The sequence below is a fragment of the Notolepis coatsorum genome (genome assembly GCF_963971535.1).
Source record: "Notolepis coatsorum genome assembly, chromosome: 9".
Lineage (NCBI taxonomy): Eukaryota > Metazoa > Chordata > Actinopteri > Aulopiformes > Paralepididae > Notolepis > Notolepis coatsorum.
The window spans coordinates 151,011,368-151,032,494 of NC_140173.1; the positions used below are offsets into that span (position 1 = coordinate 151,011,368).

The window sequence follows — 21,127 nt, forward strand, 5'->3', positions numbered from 1 at the left end:
TGGGAGAAGCTGGCGGGGTGGGTCCGGGTCGTTGTAAACAGCGACTCCTACAGTTCGGTCAGGGCGCCTGCTAAGCGCGGATAGGACCTGAGTGGGATAGTGTGATCCTTCCACACGCTACGCCCTCTCAGGGAGGATCCGCGCTGCCAGGTGAAAAAGAAGCGGTTGATTGGCTGGACGTGTGTCGGAGGAAGCACATGATAGCCTCCACTCTCCCAGATGATCTGACTGTGGGGGGTAAGTGCGCAGCGACCAGGAAGGGGGATTGGGAATTGGCATACGACTAACATTGGGATGGGAGAAAATCGGAGGAAAATGGAGGGGAAAAAAGATCAATAAAAATAAAAAAAGAAAGAAAGGAGAGAAGAGAGACAGGACGATAGTTGTCTATTTAGTAATAATAATAAGTTTTTGGCTAAAACTGACACATTTACAGAAATGTTTATGAATGTGTACTGTCCTTTTTAAATAAACTAAAACTGAAACTGAATGATAATAATAACTTTATTTGTATAGCACCTTTCATGCAGGGGATTGCAGTTCAAGGTGCTTTACATCAGTAAGAAATAAGACATACAATCTGTGTAAAACAAGCAGCAAGAGCAAAGCATAAAGACAGATATATTAATCAAATCATATTAGAACCTCACGTTCTTCTTGAATTTCTGTAATCTGTTACATAAAGGTTATAGTATGGACCCAGCGGATAGTGTGGCGTAACGATAAAAGTAAAAATAAGTAAAATAATAGCAAGGGTAAAATGAGCAGACATATAAAATCACAGTTTTTCACATTAGGATCTAACATCCAGGCCACCTTGTTTATGGTTTGATTCAGTTTTATTAGAATAGAAAAGACATGAATGATGAAATGAGCACATACAAATACATTTCAGGTAACTAACATTGCATACCTCTTGCCGTGGAATTAACACAACATTATGCACACTTTTGACAATAAAAGTATGCATTGATGGGTTAATTTCACTGAATGCATTCAACAAGGCTTTCTAAATGTAAACATTATCTGTGCACCTCCCCTTTTCTTCTCTATCTCCCTCTGGTTCTCACTCTCTCTTTTCCCTCTCTCTCTCATTCCTTCTCTCTCCCTTATTTATTGTAATTCTCCTTGTATACTATTGCTACTGTCATTTTGTATTTAATTTACTTGTACAGTATGCATGTACAGTACACATAACCTTGTTTTTTGTTGCAGGCTGCTTTTGTATATAGGAATTTGTTCTTACTTGGTTGCCTGGGTAAGTAAAGGTTACATAAAACAATATTTTTTTCCAATATTACATTTTAAAGCCATTATCGGCCAATAATATCGGTAGGCCGAAAATATCGGCCATCTCTAATTGGTATCAATTATATTTAAAAATAGATATGATGGCCTCATGGTCTACCTACCATATCTTCATCAATTCTGCTGTTGAATCAGAGCCAACATATATCCCTGGATAGAGGGCCTGTGTGAACGTGGTTTGAACTGTATGGAGGAGGGTCATGGTGTCAGAGACACTGTAGAAGGACAGAGTACCTGCCTTGTGATCCAGGTACATTCCTATCCTGGAGGACAGAGGGCCTGACACTTGAGTCTTAACATGATTGTGAATGAACAGGTAGCCTCCACTATAGCGGCTCTCTAAACACCAGGACTTGTTATTGTATCCAAAGGATGACACAGCAGCACCAACAGCACCTTTTCTTTGGATGTCTTTGTAACAGACTGCTGTCCGAACCCAGGAGCCACTACACTCTACTTCCCAGTAACAGCGTGCAGACTGACCCTCTCTGCACAACACCTGACTCCAGGCAGTGAATCTCTCAGGATGGTCAGCGTAGCCGTGGTCATTTTGTGAACCAGTCACCTTCCTGTTCTTCACTGACAGGGACAGGGAGTTCTTCATTGTGTTTGGGTCCAGTGAGAGGGGACAGGCGTCTGGGAGAAAAACACATGACATCAAATCAGAGCAAATTAAAACACACAACCTCTATTATGTCAGAGTCTGTCCGTCAGCCGACACACGACAACACAAGTGATAGAAAGAGGTTATCGTGGAACTCACGTTGTAAAAAGTACTCTCTCGTCCCGGGCTTTGGTGGAATTACTGGAGGAACTAGAGACACAAAATATCAGTCACAGCATGTTATCAACAATAGATAAACAATAGAACTCATCACTTATTTCTGATTTGCTCCTTGAGCTGTTCCAGAGGTCCTGACGAGTGGGTTCACAGGGAGGCTCATTCTGGGTTTCTATTGTGATGTCACTTGTCTTTATTTATTTGTCTTTGTATGCAACCTGCTGGAGTGTAGCCAGCATTGAGTCATGTTTTACAACAGTCTATACAGGTGCAGCTCAATAAATTAGAATATCGTGGAAAAGTCCATTTATTTCGCCGCATTGATGCAGTAATCTGTGCAAAAGGAGCCCCAACCAAGTACTGAGTGAACATACTTTTCATTAGGCTGACATTTCTATATTAAATATATATATTTTTTGATTGGTCTTATGTAAAATAAAAAATTTCTGAGATACTGAATTTGGGATTTTCATGAGCTGTAGGCCATTACTTACTTTTACTTAGGCCTTTAAATCCCGGTCTTGTGCCCTCCGCTCCAGATCTTGCCAGGACAGCCCTTCTTGCTTCATCTCCTGTTCTGTGGTTCTTCTCCAGGTGGCTTTCGGTCTGCCTCTCTTCCTCCTGCCCTGTGGGTTCCATGTCAGCGCCCGCTTTGTGATTGTAAGCCATACTCATCAAAATTAAAACAAATAAAGGCTTGAAATATTTCACTTTGTGTGTAATGTTTCGCTTTTTGAATTTAATCACTGAAATAAATTAACTAGTGCTGACAGGCGTTTAAAAACATGAATCTAATTAATAACAGGATTTGTAATTAATTAATCTAATTAATCGCATTTTAATTGCATAACCATTTTAGGCCTGATATTCTATAATCATATTTCAAATGGCATGTGTCCGGATGGCAGAATTCAGTACTCTATCTACAAAACCTTCTGTTAAATCATCTTCCATTTATTAATTTGCTTAGATTTTTCCGGTCTGCTCAATTTTAGCATGGTGTTATTCACAGTAAAAAAAAAATAATAATAATGTATTGATATTCTTATTTGGTTCATTACAATTTACTCAAGCCTAGTAACAGACACAGTATTTCTGACACTGGAAATACATTCCCTGAGATCCATAGATATCCCTAGAATCAGATACCAAGAACATGCAAATGGCCATTTGAAAAAAGAAATTGTAAATGTTTATTCTACGTTCTTATGGAATTAATCAGATTTAAAAAAAAATTTAATAAAAATTATTTAAAAAAGTATTTTTTAACTTTTTTTTATACATTTTGAGTAAATTTTCATAACGCGATAATTTGCTGTGTCATTAATTAATCTAATTAATGCGATAAACTGACAGCCCTAAAATGTACATTTCCACAATATTCTAATTTATTGAGCTGCACCTGTATATTCATCTCACCTTCTGCTGATATCTTCATGTTTTACAACAGTGTATATATTCATCTCACCTTCTCCTGATATCTTCATGTTTTACAACAGTGTATATATTCATCTCACCTTCTCCTGATATCTTCATGTTTTACAACAGTCTATACAGGTGTAGCTCAATAAATTTGAATATCGTGGAAAAGTCCATTTATTTCGCCGCATTGATGCAGTAATTTGTGCAAAAGGAGCCCCAACTAAGTACTGAGTGAACATACTTTTCAGTAGGCTGACATTTCTATATTAAATATATTTTTTTTTGATTGGTCTTATGTAATATAAAACATTTCTGAGATACTGAATTTGGGATTTTCATGAGCTGTAAGCCATTACTTACTTTTACTTAGGCCTTTAAATCCCGGTCTTGTGCCCTCCGCTCCAGATCTTGCCAGGACAGCCCTTCTTTCTTCATCTCCTGTTCTGTGGTTCTTCTCCAGGTGGCTTTCGGTCTGCCTCTCTTCCTCCTGCCCTGTGGGTTCCATATCAGCGCCCGCTTTGTGATTGTAAGCCATACTCATCAAGATTAAAACAAATAAAGGCTTGAAATATTTCACTTTGTGTGTAATGAATCTATAATCTATGAGAGTTTTGCTTTTTGAATTTAATCACTGAAATAGATGAATATTCAAATTTATTGAGCTGCACCTGTATATTCATCTCACCTTCTCCTGATATCTTCATGTTTTACAACAGTGTATATATTCATCTCACCTTCTGCTGATATCTTCATGTTTTACAACAGTGTATATATTCATCTCACCTTCTCCTGATATCTTCGGCCACGTATCCTTCAGGATGTTCGTCAGTTCGTCTCTCAGCTCAGAAACAGCATCACTCACATTCCTGAAGTCACGTAGAGGATGGACAGCGATACTGGGTAAGTCTGGAGATACACTGGGACTGGAGAAGGACTGGAAACCCTGGATAGAGAGAAATTATATTAAACAAAGAGTCAGAATCATATGAAAATCACCTACAGTAAAATTGTAGTATTTAAAAAAAAATGTAGATGTACAAATGGCTGTAGAAATACTATAGTGAATCACTATAGAAATAACCATATACATAGTATTTATTTGGTAAAACCACAGGAATACTAGTGATTCACCGTACATTTCTATTGACTTTACTACTGCAAATAGTACATGGGCAGAAACAGACATTTTAAAGTAGATCTATATGGTTTAAATATAAAAGGAATAGAATATATTAACATCTAGTGAACCTGAATGAAATGGATGTGGTCGTCAGTGTGCTCCAGCTGCTCCAGCTCCACCCCTCTCCTCCTCAGCTCCTCTATCTCCTGTTCCAGTTGCTTCAGGACCCCTTCAGCCTGACTGACTGCAGTCTTCTCCTGGGCTCCGATCAGGGCCTTCACCTCCTTGCGCCTCGTCTGTATGGAGCGGATCATCTCAGAGAAGATCTTTTCACTGGCTTTCACCTCATTGCACCTTACCCTAAGTTTTGTACATCATTCCATTTCTGCATTGTACCTCACTGTTACTCATTTTATTCTGTATTGTATATTGTATATATGTATATTATTGACTGAACACTACTTTATTCTACATACTTTTTTACTTATTTTGAATTTTTTATCTATTACTGTATGAAGCAAACTATCAGGGGCTCATACAGAAAAAGCATTTAATTTAAAGTATTCTGTATTTTACTATGACAAATAATAAACAAACTTGAACTTCATCATAATTTATTTATTCGTACATGGAATTACCACAGTCCAACATTACATATGAATATGATCCACCAAATTCCATGCCGGAAAGGAACAGGATGAAGAAAAGTTCTTATATGTACCTGCCCCTACACACATACCGCACACTGATATACTTATTGCAATGTCCCCAAACCAAACAGAATGTACATACCCATTTTGCAAAAATGGAAACATCAACACAATTAAATTAAACATTCAACATTCAACATAAATAAACACATTTTGTGTATCTATCAGTCAAACTACATATTTAGGTTAATTCATTTATATACACACACGTATCTATACATTTATATAATATATTATTCTATATTATACTTCTATATACTATATCATTTTATTATTTGTATTTTATTGTAATATAACTAAATCATACTATTACTACTATTACATTACATACTATACTACACCATATTGGTATACAGTATTATACAATATTTTAATACATTATTATTCTATGTTATGCTGCTATATACTATATTACTATACTCCTACTAACCTATACTGTAATGCTATGCTATGTTATCCTGTTATGCTAAACTGCAATATTATACTAAACTGTGCTATACTGTCTATTTATCTTTTCTTTGTACAACCTTTTGAAGTGAAATATATTAGTAGAACTCTTTTCATCATTCTGCAAAGAGTTCCATAGTTTGATATAACTGAGGTGCACCTTTGTTTTAAGGTGGTTTGTGCAAATTGGTGCTTAAAATTTAATTTCCTTCTGCTGTCATCTGGACAGAGAACGAACAACCTCTGTATATTTGCTGGTAATACTCTGCATTTTGCTCTAAACAAAACTAATAAAGTCTGTATTTCAGCTAACTCTTTAAGTTTCAATAGTCTGGATCTAGTGTCACTTTGACTACGTGTGCACTTCATGGTACAGCAACATCTCCAAAAACAAAGCTCCAGACCTCCCAAAATAAACTAGTGAGACTCCTGCACAACCTTCACTTTAGGACTCACCTAACGCCAGCCCACTTTAACAGTCTGGGATGGCTCAGGGTTGAGGAAAGGGTACACCAGCTTAAAATGCTACTGGTTTTTAAAGTACTGAAAGAAACGGTCCCCAAGTACCTAGTAAATTATTTTAATAAAGTAGGAGAGGTCCACAAACACACCACAAGAGGGAGCCCCGCGGACCTGGTCCCGCCGAGAGTCAGGACATGCATGGGGAAAGACGCATTTTATTATTTCTTTTACTCTGCTACTGTAATGTGGAATGTACTGCCAACATTCCTAAAACTCCTGGGCCCTCATTCATCAACGTGTTCTACGCACAGATCTGTGCTTACCCTGTGCGTACGATCATTTCTAAGCAAAGAGTGGGATTCATCCATTTCGATTTGAACTTGACTCCGTGCTTACATCTACGCACAGGTCGGACCTGGCGTACCTCGCGCCCAGTGGTAGAATATCGTTACTACGCATAAGCACTCCTCAGTCCTGCATTAGTTTCAAGGCGGAAATAAGCTTCCGTGCATTAGTGTTCAACTTCTGTATGACCCGTAATTCATTATAGTTCATTGTAAAATAGCGACAGTAGTGTAATTATAACGGGCTCACACGCGAACAAGAGGTTGGCCTGCTTGTTTGGCACGGGGGGGCAGACGCAAAACACCAACCTCCAAACGCGATTAGATATTGTTTCAAATAAAAAGCAAATTATTTTGTGTGTCATGTTTCCAAATAAGATTGGTCACGAAATGCTTTCTACTTCAATTTGTTGGTTAGAATAGATGACCTCCGTTGAAACTTCACTGAGACTAACAGTCTATTTGTGAGCTCCCGCACAGATGTGATGATAATAATAATAATAACAATAATAATAATAGCTTCATGGTCTTTGCCACCGCGGCACGGTCCATCGTGATATTGGAGATGGATCGACCAATAGACTGTTACTGTAGCTGTATGCAGTTATGTGAATAGAAAGGGATTCCACTCAGTCAATGTTGCGATGCGCATTTGCCTGATACATGTTATTGCTGGATGCCGGGAGGAAGGCGATGCTGAATGTTTTCAATTCATTAAATAAAACGGATACTTTTTGCAAGGGTTTACTGACTGTCATACAAATGATCAACCAACTACATACTGTAACTTTTCAGTGCACGTTCTTATTTACATTGTGACAACAGCCTTGTGAGTTCCCGCAGTGACCCGCACACAGACATGATGGAATTCAAGTTCATGTTTGTATTGATCACATATAGGCAGGCTACACATGGCGTATCTGCTACATCATACATGGCAGTAAGATTCATTGTTCTTGTATAGCTCTCGTATTATTGTTTATGTAGGCTACCCAATACTGACATCAAAATGGATTGTAGTATGCCTCTAGAAATCATATGCAGCAGGTAGAAAATTGACAGGAGATCAATCGCGATTTGGAATCAAATTGATTAATAATCCCTGGGTATTAATCAAACAACACGAGAAAAGGCAGTCATATTCCAGCGCGGTCTTTATTAGCCGACAACAAAATAGATGCCTCTAAAAATCATATAGCCAATCGAACACAACTAATAAAGGCATTCATATTACAGCACGGTTATAATGACACACAACCAACGCCAAACAGTGGTCAACGAACGGTCTTTATTAGTATTTTGAGCTGTCCAGGCAGAATTGCAGCAATGGTCTTAGGGAGCCGTTGATATCTGACATCACCGTTTACAAATCCGCCTTTTATTTATCCCATAATTCGCGATAGTGTCTTCTTGGTTCGACAGCAGTGAATTCTCCGTGGAGTTTCTCAGAGTACCGCTCGGGTCAGTCCATTATTTCACATCCCATGGGGGGTGTTTCCTCACTTTCATGACCATATATGGATAATCATGCACGAGCATTGACGGTAGATCGACAGCAGTGAATTCTCCGTGGAGTTTCTCAGAGTACCGCTCGGGTCAGTCCATTATTTCACATCCCATGGGGGGTGTTTCCTCACTTTCATGACCATATATGGATAATCATGCACGAGCATTGACGGTAGAACAAAGTTCTACGGAGGAGCGTAGAGCCTGCGTACGCACCGTGTGATGAATCCCGACTTCCCTGTGCGTACACTAGTTCTACATTCCGTGCTTACGTGTGGAAATAGAACATATTCTACGTCCACGTTGATGAATGAGGGCCCTGGGCCCTCATTTATCAAAGATTCTTAGAAAGTCTTCTACTTTCGTTCGTAAGCACAGAATTTAGAATGTGTGCACGCACAAAAAAAACTGGATTTATCACACGTGCGTACACAGGTCCTACGCACACCTGTCTTGATAAATATCACTTTGATCCTACGCTTGAGCTCGTGCATGGTTTTAAGTATTTGCATATAGCACCGCCCGTAATTAACCATGGAACACCCCCATGAAATGTGGAAAAGTGGACTAAGCCGAGGGAAGCGTGTTGTACACGGTGATGTCGGATATTATATCTATTAACTTCCTAAAAGACCATTGCTGCCTGGACACCGCAAACACTAATAAAGACCATTAACCACTGTTTTGCCATTGCCCGTTGGTGTCATTAATGCATGCTGGAATAAGAATGCCTTTCTTCATTTATTTTTTATATTAATTATTATTATATTACAATAAAAGACAGCTCCGTCTTTTAATACACACATATATTGTACAGTAACGTCAAATAAATACGTACAGTCCCCGCTGAAATAAAGGTTCTGCACGCACGTACCAGCAGTGATCTACAGCATAGAAGATAGCCACTTTATACTATTCTGAGTAGATAATTCATCTGTATCGCAACAGAGTCACGGATCTGGTCGGGGCAGGTAGCATTATGTCGGGAAAATCTTTATGAAATAAACAAATGTGAATTAAAGAATTTAAAACGACGTTTAGCATATTAAATCGTTTTATAAGCTTATAGCTTTTTTCGTGCTGATTTGAGAAGGGTCCAGCTGCAGAGCCGGAGAGCAACGCTCTCAGGGCCAAGATAGCATTTTATACTATTTTGAGAGAGACAGCAGAGAGACAGACAGCAGAGAGACAGACAGCAGAGAGACAGACAGACAGACAGACACTGTTCCACAGTGTGTGTGTGTGTGTGTGTGTGTGTGTGTGTGTGTGTGTGTGTGTGTGTGTGTGTGTGTGTGTGTGTGTGTGTGTGTGTGTGTGTGTGTGTGTGTGTGTGTGTGTGTGTGTGTGTGTGTGTGTGTGTGTGTGTGTGTGTGTGTGTGTGTGTGTGTGTGTGTGTGTGTGTGTACGTGTGTGCGTGCGTGTGTGTGACTACTAGTCTCCTAGTAGAGACTCAGCCCCCTCTGGACCACCTCCTAGTAGAGACCCCCCCCCCCTGGACCACCTCCTAGTAGAGACTTCTCTAGGAAGAAGACGAAGATGAGGATTAATGACTTGACTTTTCTGGTTACAGCCGTGTACTGCAGTGAAAGGGTTAAGTTTTGCTTGCGGTGGTTGCAATTCCCCCTCCTCATCGCAGCCGGTCGTACAGTCTCTACTAGGAGGTGGTCCAGAGGGGGGGGGGTCTCTACTAGGAGGTGGTCCAGAGGGGGGGTGAGTCTCTACTAGGAGGTGGTCCAGAGGGGGGGGGGGGGGGTCTCTACTAGGAGGTGTCCAGAGGGGGGGGGGTCTCTACTAGGAGGTGGTCCAGAGGGGGGGGGGGGGGGGGGGTCTCTACTAGGAGGTGGTCCAGAGGGGGGCGGGGGTGAGTCTCTACTAGGAGGTGGTCCAGAGGGGGGGGGGGTGAGTCTCTACTAGGAGGTGGTCCAGAGGGGGGGGGGGGGGGGGCTCTACTAGGAGGTGGTCCAGAGGGGGGGTCTCTACTAGGAGGTGGTCCAGAGGGGGGGGGGGGGTCTCTATAGAGGTGGTCCAGAGGGGGGGGTCTCTACTAGGAGGTGGTCCAGAGGGGGGGGGGGGGGTCTCTACTAGGAGGTGGTCCAGAGGGGGGGGGGGGGGGTCTCTACTAGGAGGTGGTCCAGAGGGGGGCGGGGGGTCTCTACTAGGAGGTGGTCCAGAGGGGGGGGGGGGGGGGGGGTCTCTACTAGGAGGTGGTCCAGAGGGGGGGGGGGGGGGGGGGGGGGGGTCTCTACTAGGAGGTGGTCAGAGGGGGGGGGGGGGGTCTCTACTAGGAGGTGGTCAGAGGGGGGGGGGTGAGTCTCTACTAGGAGTGGTCCAGAGGGGGGGGGGGTCTCTACTAGGAGGTGGTCCAGTGGGAGGGGGAGTCTCTACTAGGAGACTAGTAGTCACACACACACACACAACACACACACACACTGTGGAACAGTGTCTCTGTCTGTCTGTCTGTCGTCTGTCTCTCTGCTGTCTGTCTCTCTGCTGTCTTTCACAAAATAGTATAAGTGCTATCTTGACCCTGCAAGCGTTGCTCTCCGGCTCTGCAGCTGGACCCTTCTCAAATAAGCACGGAAAAGCTTTAAGCTTATAGCTCCAATTTGGGTCCCAAATTGCGGTACAAATGAAGGAGGTGTCTCGGGTAGTGGACTCTAGTTAATATTATGTTCTCTCTGCAATTAGACTGCCCCTCATTCATTCATTCATCCCTATCTGATGCTATCTCTGAAAACAGTTCCTGCGAGCGCAGTCAGTGCACCCGATAACGCTATATATAAACCATGCTGCATTCATTCGGAGAGAAAGACCTATTCCACATGCTATTTAGGGTTTGACAATAATTACACTACTATCGCTATTTCACAATGAACTATAATGAATTACGGTTCATACAGAACACGCGCCAGTGTCGGGAGTAATGCACAAAAGCTTATTTCCGCGTTGAAACTAATGCATGATCTGAGGAGCGCATATGCCGTCCGTCTGCAGTAACGATATTCTACCACGGGGCGTCAGCTACGCATGCTCCGAGCTGTGCGTAGATATAAGCACAAAGTCAAGTTCATGTTCAAATTGATAAATCCCACACTTTGCTTAGAAATGGTCGTACACACGGGTTACGCACATATCTGTGCGTACGCAACGTTGATAAATGAGGGCCCTGAACTCCCCTCTCGGATTTAAATCCACCCTAAAATCATGGCTCATCAGCAACTCAAATTGGTCTTAATTTGGTTTTTATCTCTTTTATCATAATTTGGTTTTTATCTCTCTTTATCATGAGTTGCTTTTAAGTGTTTGCGGTTTTTTAAATTTCTTTTAACATTAGATGACTGTATGAGTTTTCAGGTTAGGTGTTTTTGTACTTCCTTTTAGGGTGTCCTGTCTGTGTACATGGTCCATTTGTGTTTTTGTGCCTTTTTATGTTCCATGTAAATGGACCACAATGGAAACAAGCCAAGGCTTTATTGTGTATTATCCATTTGACCAGCGTTATGACACTGTTATTGTTAAAATGTTGTCCTACTGTTGTGTCAATAAAGTATTCAATCAATCAAACACACACACATACACACACACACCGAAGGCTGATGTTAACATGCAAGGTGCTAACCTGCTCGTTGGTTCCATCAGTGTCTTTTTCTTTATTAAAACCATTATTTATTATTATTAAGAGAGTATGTTTTCTTTATTTACACAGTAAGATGGTGGAGAGGGATGCACAATAGGGCAGATACAGGAAAGAAGGCTCTGGCAGGATTGGATCTCAGGCTAACAGGGGTACATGTGGTTCCAGAGGCAGGGTCCTAACCACTACACCATCTCTGGGCACATTGGGCCTCATTCACCAATACTCTTATTATTATTTAAATTTTTTTTATATGTTTGGGAGCAATTGACCAATGGTAGGCTTTTTTATTTTTTGTATCTGGGTAAGAGTTTCTTATCTCGGTAAGAGTACTCTCGAACACTCTTAGCATTTGGTCTTGCCTAAGAGAAAAGCAAAAATAGAAAACATTGCTGAATCCCAGGTAAGAACAAAATAAGAAGAAATGCTAGTTAACACTTTGGTTGCCTAAGGTTAAATTAATGATATACCATAGATTGCCAGCGCTATTTGTCTATGGAGAAAGTCCCCTTCTTTGCAGGGCTATAACTTTTTAAATTCTGTTGCTACATTGCCATTATTAGGGCCCATTCAAAGTCCTATATGTATTGTTCATTGTGTAGCAACGTTAAACTTTTTCATTCACATATTCATAGTAAAGTATGGTCTAATGTATAAGTATGTTTTCATCTCTTTCTGCAGCTTTCTCCAGAACGTGATATATAGCCCCAAATGCATTATATTGATGATGAAATACAGTTTGATGGCAATCAGCGCGATATAAAAAATTCCAACTAGACGTACTTCTAGAAGTTACTACACGTCATCTGATGTTGACCGGATGGGCGAGGGGGCGTTTATAATTCCGTGGGCAGCGTTATACCAATCATCTAATGTGGGTCAAATGTTGATAATATCAGTTATTATCGAAGACGGTAACGTTACACGCTGAAACTCACCCCAGTCTCCGCGCGCCGTTGGGCGATCATCGTCGAGTAGAAATTGTATCATTATGGGATATATTATTACCCGGTCCATCTCCAGCTTGTATAATGGTATATACGTCCAAATCATGTTGTTTATCGAGTTATTGGCAATCGATCGCTATGTAGAGTGACGAGCTAGAGTCACGGGACATGTACCGAGTGGCCGGAAGCAATACGGACGTCTAGCAAAACCTCTAGTGCGCTTCCTGTTAAGCGCTTGCGCCGATCGGCCACCAGATGGCGCTCCTGAACCGCCAGAGAGCTCAGTGGGTCCTGCTGGTGGATCTCAGGCCAGCGGAGGGACATTATGAATCCGATCGCAGATTTTTGAAATATTGATATAAAGACGACGTACAGCGTCCCCCGGCAACTTTAGCATGGCCAGCAAAGACGTCTAAAGACGGCTCCCGGCACCCAAAGTGTTAAGAACTAAATCTGTTCTTATATCACTTCGTGAATGAGGCCCATTGTGTCTTGCTCAGGGACACTTCGGCATGCTTCCAGGAAGAGCTGGGATCGAACCGGGAACCTTCAGATTACCAGACGACTGAATGCCAAAAAATGCATGTGTCATATGTGTCACCCATCTTGCATGTGTGTGTTCGCTGCATGACGATGTAGCAATGTGCTACAAACAGTGTTGTGCTAGTTACTGAAAAATAGTAACTCAGTTACTTTACTAGTTACTTCATTTCAAAGTAACTTCGTTACTGTACTAGTTACTTACACCCAAAAGTAATGAGTTACTGTGAAAAGTAACTATTTAGTTATTTAAAAAAAAATAAAAAATAAAAAATTGCTCAAGTCCCATGCCCCATATACTCAAAATCGGTTGATCAACTTGACAGTTTCCATTCACATCACCGAACTCTGCTAAGCAATGTGGTCTAGAGCGTTTCATTATATATTCCCTCCCCGCTGTATGTATATTTCTCTCCCACCCACCCACCCCCTCCTAATGTACAGTCCCCTCCCCATCATATGTATATACTCTGTCAGGATCTAGGGGTAACAGTACTGTATATTTGAATACCGCTTATGTCACAAATGTATCAGTACTAAATACCTATATGTCCCTATGCCATAAATGTCATGTATGTTGTGTATGTCATAAATGTCTATATGAATTGAAAATGGGGGACCCTGATGGAAACAAGACAAACGTCTTTCTCAGGTCTGCATCCCCTTAACAATTGTATGTATTGAGCCGTACTGTATTGTACCCATTCTGCAATCTGTTAAATAAAGTTTTCATTCATTCATTCATTCATCCATTCATTAATTCATTCATAACCATCTTGCAGCGTTGTTATCAAAGCATTGCAACGTTAGAATAGTTAGGATATCAATTGTGCATGAAAGGACTATATTTATATTGTTTGATTAGTATTATGAGATTCCCTGGCAGATTTCGTACAGTCAAAATCCGTTGATCTTGAGTTTCAGTGAACACATTGCACTCACCGTCACCAGTCTGCGGTGGTCGAGATGTAACGTTAGTCCAGTTGACTCCAGCAGCCCTTCAAACATGTTATTTATCTCGTTTCCATGTTGTATATTAATTATCTCTCCAAGTAGTTGCTAAATGGTTTGTTAGTTCGTTATTATTACTGCGTTCTTATTATGTAGATTCATAGCGAGCGTCCTCTTGTTGTTTACTGTAGAGAGCGTCTATTTCTTTCAGAACGTCAGTGGCCAATCAGAAGTGCGAAACCAGAATGAGGCTACGGAAAGAAATAATAATAATAATAATACTTCGTTTTATATAGCGCCTTTCAGTCTACAGTAAACAAAACAAACGCAGGCGAAATAAGGACGCTCGCTATGAATCTACATAAAATGAACGCAGTAACGAACTAACAAACCATTCAGTAACGTAAGTAGCGTTACTGAATTTCAAAAGTAATGCGTTAGAGTACTAGTTGCGGCAAAAAGTAACTTCGTTTCTGTAACGCGTTACTTTGTAACGCGTTAGTCCCAACACTGGCTACAAATAAAGACTTCTTCTTCAAAGTCCAGTTTCATATGACCTCACCTTCAGTGTCTCCACAGCCAGTCTGAGTGCTTTCAGCTCCTTCTCTCTCTCCTGGACTCTCTCCTGGACTTCGAAAAGACTCTCCCCCAGCTGTTTCTGGAACAAATCAACGTAGGAAGAAGAGTTTAGTTAGGGACTTCATTTAAAGCTACACTAGAGACAGCTTTATCTCTATAGTGTAAGATTTGCACTGTGGCCATGAGAGGTAATTGCATCTTGTTTAAACATGGCGGATGAGAGAAAACAGTAACAAACTAGAATGGGTGCACGTTGGAGCACATATTATGTCCGCGACATGCTATATAACTGGGAATAAATATGTCCCCCCAATGAGTGAAGGAGGTATGGCATGTATACATTATGTTTTATATTGTCTCTTGTGCAGGGGCGTAGCTGGGGGGGGGGGGGGCTTAGGATGATTCCAAGGGCCCAGCACTGGGGGGGCCCAACAATTTTTATTTATTTTTTTTTTTACTAGACTCAATAATCACTCAGGTGTATTATTGCTGCTCTCATTGATACTATGTTTGTTTCTGAAGTGTTGTGTGTGTGTGTGTGTGTGTGTGTGTGTGTGTGTGTGTGTGTGTGTGTGTGTGTGTGTGTGTGTGTGTTCGTGTGTGTGTGTGTGTGTGTGTGTGTGTGTGTGTGTGTGTGTGTGTGTGTGTGTGTGTGTGTGTGTGTGTGTGTGTGTGTGTGTGTGTGTGTGTGTGTGTGTGTGTGTGTGTGTGTGTATGTGCGAGATATATAGAGAGAGGGGGGGCTTTGGTAGACTATTGCATTGGTCCATTAGTTGAAGATGAACGCAATGCGACATCCTTTACTAGGCTCACCCACCAACAGTGCAGGTGCTGAACTGCTGATCCGAATGTATAGGTGAAAACCATATTATGCGTTTTCTTTTCATCAATAAATAAATGACCAAAAAAATTATTCTCTTGCGCGCACAGATTCACTGGGGGCCTACAAATACATTCTTTCATGGGGCTCAGAATCTACAGCTACGCCCCTGCTCTTGTGGTCTGTTCAGGAGGTGTGTGAGTCACAAGTGCTTTCTTGCAGTTTGTGGTTTTCATTGGGATTGATGTGCCTTTAGCTACACAAGTTGCTTCCAATAGAAAACGCTAGCGTTTACTCTGACTGCCCAACCAGTCATGTCATGATTTCTCAAAACACAACTGAGTAACACTAGCTGGTTACTGGAAAACAAGAGACGTGCTTGCGGCCTTTGGCCACGCTGTTCACATCACAAAATGAACTCCTCACTCCCTCACACTAACCTTCTGTTTTTAAAGAATCAAACTTTGAAATTCACTGACCTGGTTAAATTCAAAACGGCGCCAATTGTGTTTAAAGTAATCAATAATACAGTGCCTAGTAACATTCAGAACTCTGTTCACAGGCAGAGATGGTATCTACGGGTTAAGAGGGAAACTGCTCCTGAAACACCCTAGGGTCCGTACGACCTTGAAGCAAATGGGCATCTCGGTCTGTGGGGTGTCACTTTGGAGCAGCCTGCATGAGACGTTAGAAATGTGTAAAAATATTAGACCATTTTAAAAGCAGTTATAAAAAAACATTCTTAAACAAATACATGAAAGAGGAAAATCTAGAGTAGTACTGTTACTTATGATTAGACATATTCTATTCCTTGCAAATACTGCTTTTTTTTCTCCTCAGTTTTCTTTTCGTTTTTTTATCATTTACTATAGATAGAGAGCAAGAATCTGTCAATTGTGTGATGTAAGGAACGGGCAGCACTATAAGCACTGCTTCTTTCATCTGCTTCTTCTTTTCAACATACTGCATCTCTTGTTAGGTTATGTTCTTAGTCTATTTTCCTCAGTAATCATTACCTTGTTTCACTTGTGTTTCGTGATGATCTAATTAAACACCTTTGTTCATTGTGGACCTTCCTCATTCTTTAAAGGGGAACTATCTTATAAATGGCCTTTTCCCGTGTTTAGCATTGTTTTCTAGCTATGTGGGTTTATATTAATGGGGTCTATGTCTCTAATTCTCATTTTGGCGCATTCTTCCAATTCTCATCTCACCATAATTTGTCCCTCACTCAACTGAGTCATCTGAAACTTTTCTCATCTGCATAATAACGCCCGCCCCCTCTATGTTTGTTGCCACTGATGAATTGAAAATGGGGGACCCTGATGTAAACAAGACGAAAGTCTTTCTCTGGTCTGCATCCCCTTAACAATTGTGTGTATTGAGCTGTACTGTATTGTACCCATTCTGCAATCTGTTAATAAAGTTTTCAATCAATCAATCAAACCAGGCGCACACAATGTGGTTGGAGCCACTGCCCACAATCTACCTTTATTTAGTGCAGACCGCAAGGAAGGAAGTGCAGTGAGTTAGCCTAACGTTAGCCTAACGTAAATAGTATGAGCAAAACACGCAGGACATGTGCTGCTCCCGAAATGCTCCCGCTGTTTCTATGTGCAGTGAAAAGTGAAAGTGCTTTGCATCCTAGACTAGTCATTAATTTACATGGTAAACTAACGTTAGCGGCTAGCTAGCTAAATAGCCACGCTGATGATGACAGAGAGAGAAGACTGAGCTAGCACGGGTGGGGGCTCTCGGGGGAGGGAGCCGTCTCTGTCTGTGTGTGTGTGTGTTTGTGTGTATGCGCGCGGCATATTATTTTCTGTATTAGGTTAACTTTGACGATAGTAGAGTAGTATGGGCGGAGCTACAGGTGGGGGTCTGTCACTCAAATCGCATTCCGAGTATGGGCAGAGCCCAGCCACAAACAGCTTGAACTCTTGAAGTGGAAAAATGCTGCTTTAGAGTACTTGATTAGAAATACAAAACAATGAATTTTTTGGAGAAAAAAAACGTACAGATGTGTTCCATAGACTCACAGGAATTGTGTCAAATTGCCCAAATAGTGAAAGAAACAGTAAGATAGTTCCCCTTGTGATCTTCGTCATGAAGTAGATGTTCTGGTCCTACCTGTTTCTCATTCCTCTCTACTGCAGCCGACACCGTGTCGTGGCCTTTATGTTCCTCCATGACGCACAGATAACAGATACACTGCTGGTCCGTACGACAGTAGACCTCCAGCAGCTTGTTGTGACTAGAACACATCGTGTCCTGCAGTCTGGCCGTGGCTTTGACCAGCTTGTGCTTCTTCAACACGGGGATACTGTGGTGAGGTTGGAGGTGGGTCTCGCAGAAAGAAGCCAGACACACCAGGCAAGACATGAGGGCCTTGTGGCGTCTGGTTCCAGTGCAGAAATCACAGGCCACATCTCCTGGTCCGGCGTAGGTCAGAGCAGCAGAGGCAGAAGCCTGCTGGCCCCCTGTCCTCTTCAGCTGCTCCACCACCTAGGAGGACAGAAGGAGGACGGCTCAGTCACTGATGAGCACAAAACAAGGAAAACAATACATCTGCAATGAGAAATTACATGTGTTTCTGTCTCTCTTCATGTACATGGGGGGAGGGGGGGGGGGGGGGGTTCAGTCCCGATACGCAAAACTGACAATCAGAGATATTTGTTGTTATTGAGTCTACTATTAGCATAAGCTGTTAGACAGCAGCTACAGGGTGAGCTGAACGTGTTCTAGCTATGAATCAACAGCCACGTCACTGGACTGAATATTAACACCTCACTATGGTGCAATAAGAGGGAGGGACCCTGTTAGTATTCAGCAGGGGTGTAAAAAGTACCCAGAAATTATACTTATTAAGTGAAAGTATGGGTACCGTCTCAAAATCTTACTCAAGTAAAAGTCAGAGTATCTGGCTAAAAACACACTTGAGTAAAAGTAAAAAAGTTTCTTTTTTACTTTTAGTACTTAAGTACTAAAAAGTCAAAGTAAAAACTTTATTTTATTCCGGGGCAATGAAATGTTCCATTTCGTCACTCGTACTATCGTTTGTGGCCGTCTTCTGTAAGCTTGTCACTCTGACTGTCTATTCTTCTGATAGCAGGTGTTTAATCAAAGATCCCCGCTTTCTAGTCTTGCACAAGGACCAATCAGCATGGGTATGGGCGGGTTCATTTTCCATTGATGGGGATTTGATTGACTGTTTTTAAATAAAGTGCGGCCGCAGGATTAATAACGTTAACGTTAGTTTGGCCAGAGAAACAAATATACTAATTACAATAGTTGGACCTGTGAGATTTGTACTTTGTACTTTGTAGGTCTCCATTTTAAATGTAAGGAGTAAAAAGTATGTTTTTTTCTCTGAAATGTAATTGAGTAAAAGTACAAGTATACAAACCTAATATATATATACACTGTGTATTAATGCTTGTATATCTTATCGAGTGTTGTCATGTTTGTTTATATGTTTGTTTAAAAAATTATAAAAAAATAAAATACAAGTATACAAACCTAATAATACTCGAGTAAAGTACAAATCCCAAAAAACAGTACTTAAGTATTGTAATGAAGTACAATTACTCAAGTACTTTACAGCCCTGGTATTCAGAGACTCCATTACACTCTGCTCTGTCTGCAAAGCCAGCGCCTCTGCTCTGCCAATCACAATGAGCATCAAGGACTACTGTCACCGCCAGAGCCAATCACTGAGGGACACAGCAGAGCTAGAGAGGCTAGGCTGGTAAAGCTATGCCTCCTAAAATGTGAATCGGAAATACCGGCTACAGGCTTTCCGGTTTCCGGGCACCCCCTGATCTGTTTATAGTCCCCAGCGAAACAAACAACAAGCAGGTCTGTCAGCCTGTCGAGGGAGGCGATAACGAGGTTGTTTCTGGGGGGAATACATTGTCATGAGCACCGTGTCGTGATTTCAGGGGCGGGACTTCCTACCTGATTCCCACTTTCGGCCGTAGTGCTTTACCAGGCTTTATCTCTCGAGATAAAGCTGGGGACGAGGTTATAGAGAGGCACAAGAGAGGGGGGGGGGGAAGAGAGAGAGAGAGAGAGAGAGAGAGAGAGAGAGAGAGAGAGAGAGAGAGAGAGAGAGAGAGAGAGAGAGAGAGAGAGAGAGAGAGAGAGAGAGAGAGAGAGAGAGAGAGAGAGAGAGAAAGAGAGAAAGAGAGAGAGAGAGAGAGAGAGAGAGAGAGAGAGAGAGAGAGAGAGAGAGAGAGAGAGAGAGAGAGAGAGAGAGAGAGAGAGAGAGAGAGAGAAAGAAAGAGAGAGAGAGGGGGGGAGAGAGAGAGAGAGAGAGAGAGAGACCTGGCTCCCAAAAGAAGACAGACTATGCACCCACTGCACACAAGAAGAGGTGGAAACCGAGATACAGTACACTTCCTAACAACCTGCCCGCTATACCAAGACATCAGAGACATATACAGTGCTTCCCACAAATTGCAAACACCCAAAGAGAGTTTGAAGACATGGCATATAACGGAAAACTCCCATACCTACTGGGTGAAGCACAACAATGTGCGAACACAGCAGCAAGATTTGTGAGCTGCTGTGACAAGAAAGGGACATCCAACAGAATACAACCACGATAAATATTCCTGCACTATCCGCACCGTACTGATCTCTGTTTCATTGTTTTGTTTAGTTTGTTTTAACACTTTGGCAATGTAAACATATGTTTCCCATGTTGGCATTGTTATTATCGCAGATTCACAAATGACCTTATGTTTAAAATGTTCATAGAACAAAAAGCTCAATATCCTGCACAGGAAGAAAACACATTTTCTTTTAACTTTTAAAACAACATTTTGAAACAAACCTGTTAGTAAAGACACTGAGAGCCCTCCCCCAGTTTTGGGCCATAGGTAATCTGTTCCCCATTTAAACTGGTAAATGGTGCATTTATACAATTTGCCATTCACTCACACATTCACACACCGACGGCAGAGCCATGCAAGGTGCCAACCTGCTCATCGAGCCACCCACCTCCGCCAGCATGGTGTTTTTCTTCAGTGTGGGCCTTGGATTGAAGCGCTGTCTGCACTGAGGACAGCTGTATACTCCCTTCTTCTCATCGTGGTCCCAGCAATCTCCAATACAGCTGCTGCAGTAACTGTGTCCACAGGGGACCGTGACTGGTTGAGTCAGAAGGTCCAGACAGATAGAACAGCAGAACTGGTCCTCGTCCAACACAACACCCTTCTGCTGTTCGGCCATTTTACCCCGTCGCTCGCTCTCAGACAAGAGACTGTCGTAGGTATTTTACAGACAGAAATAACCAAATAAGTGTGGACACGCCCACGGTTCAAGACAGCTCGTCAAACTGGTTTTGTGAGACAATTGTCACAGGGTAGAGTGAGTGAGTTTTGTGTCACATGACATGAAAATGTGTTTCTTGTTGTGCGTGCGTGCGTGCGTGCGTGCGTGTGTGTGTGTGTGTGTGCTAAATATTGCTCTGTGTGTGTGTGAGTGTGTGTGTGTGTGTGAAACCGGTCTCATTTGACATGCCCTGAGAGGGAGTCAAATGTGAAGCACACT

At 41.8% G+C, this 21,127-nt stretch overlaps 1 protein-coding gene across 1 annotated transcript; it reads right to left on the bottom strand.

Annotated features, from left to right (window-relative positions):
* Positions 1-588: 588 nt before the first annotated feature.
* Positions 589-20,806, bottom strand: LOC311234817 (E3 ubiquitin/ISG15 ligase TRIM25-like; the record flags this gene model as incomplete). The annotated part of the gene is made up of 9 exons (XM_084322061.1): positions 589-1,944; positions 2,072-2,122; positions 2,584-2,739; positions 3,872-4,003; positions 4,295-4,454; positions 4,760-4,927; positions 14,735-14,830; positions 17,702-18,076; positions 20,576-20,806. The coding sequence occupies 9 exons, from the start codon at positions 20,804-20,806 to the stop codon at positions 1,409-1,411; spliced, it is 1,905 nt and encodes a 634-aa protein (XP_084178187.1). The 3' UTR covers positions 589-1,408.
* Between the last annotated feature and the right edge of the window lie 321 nt (positions 20,807-21,127).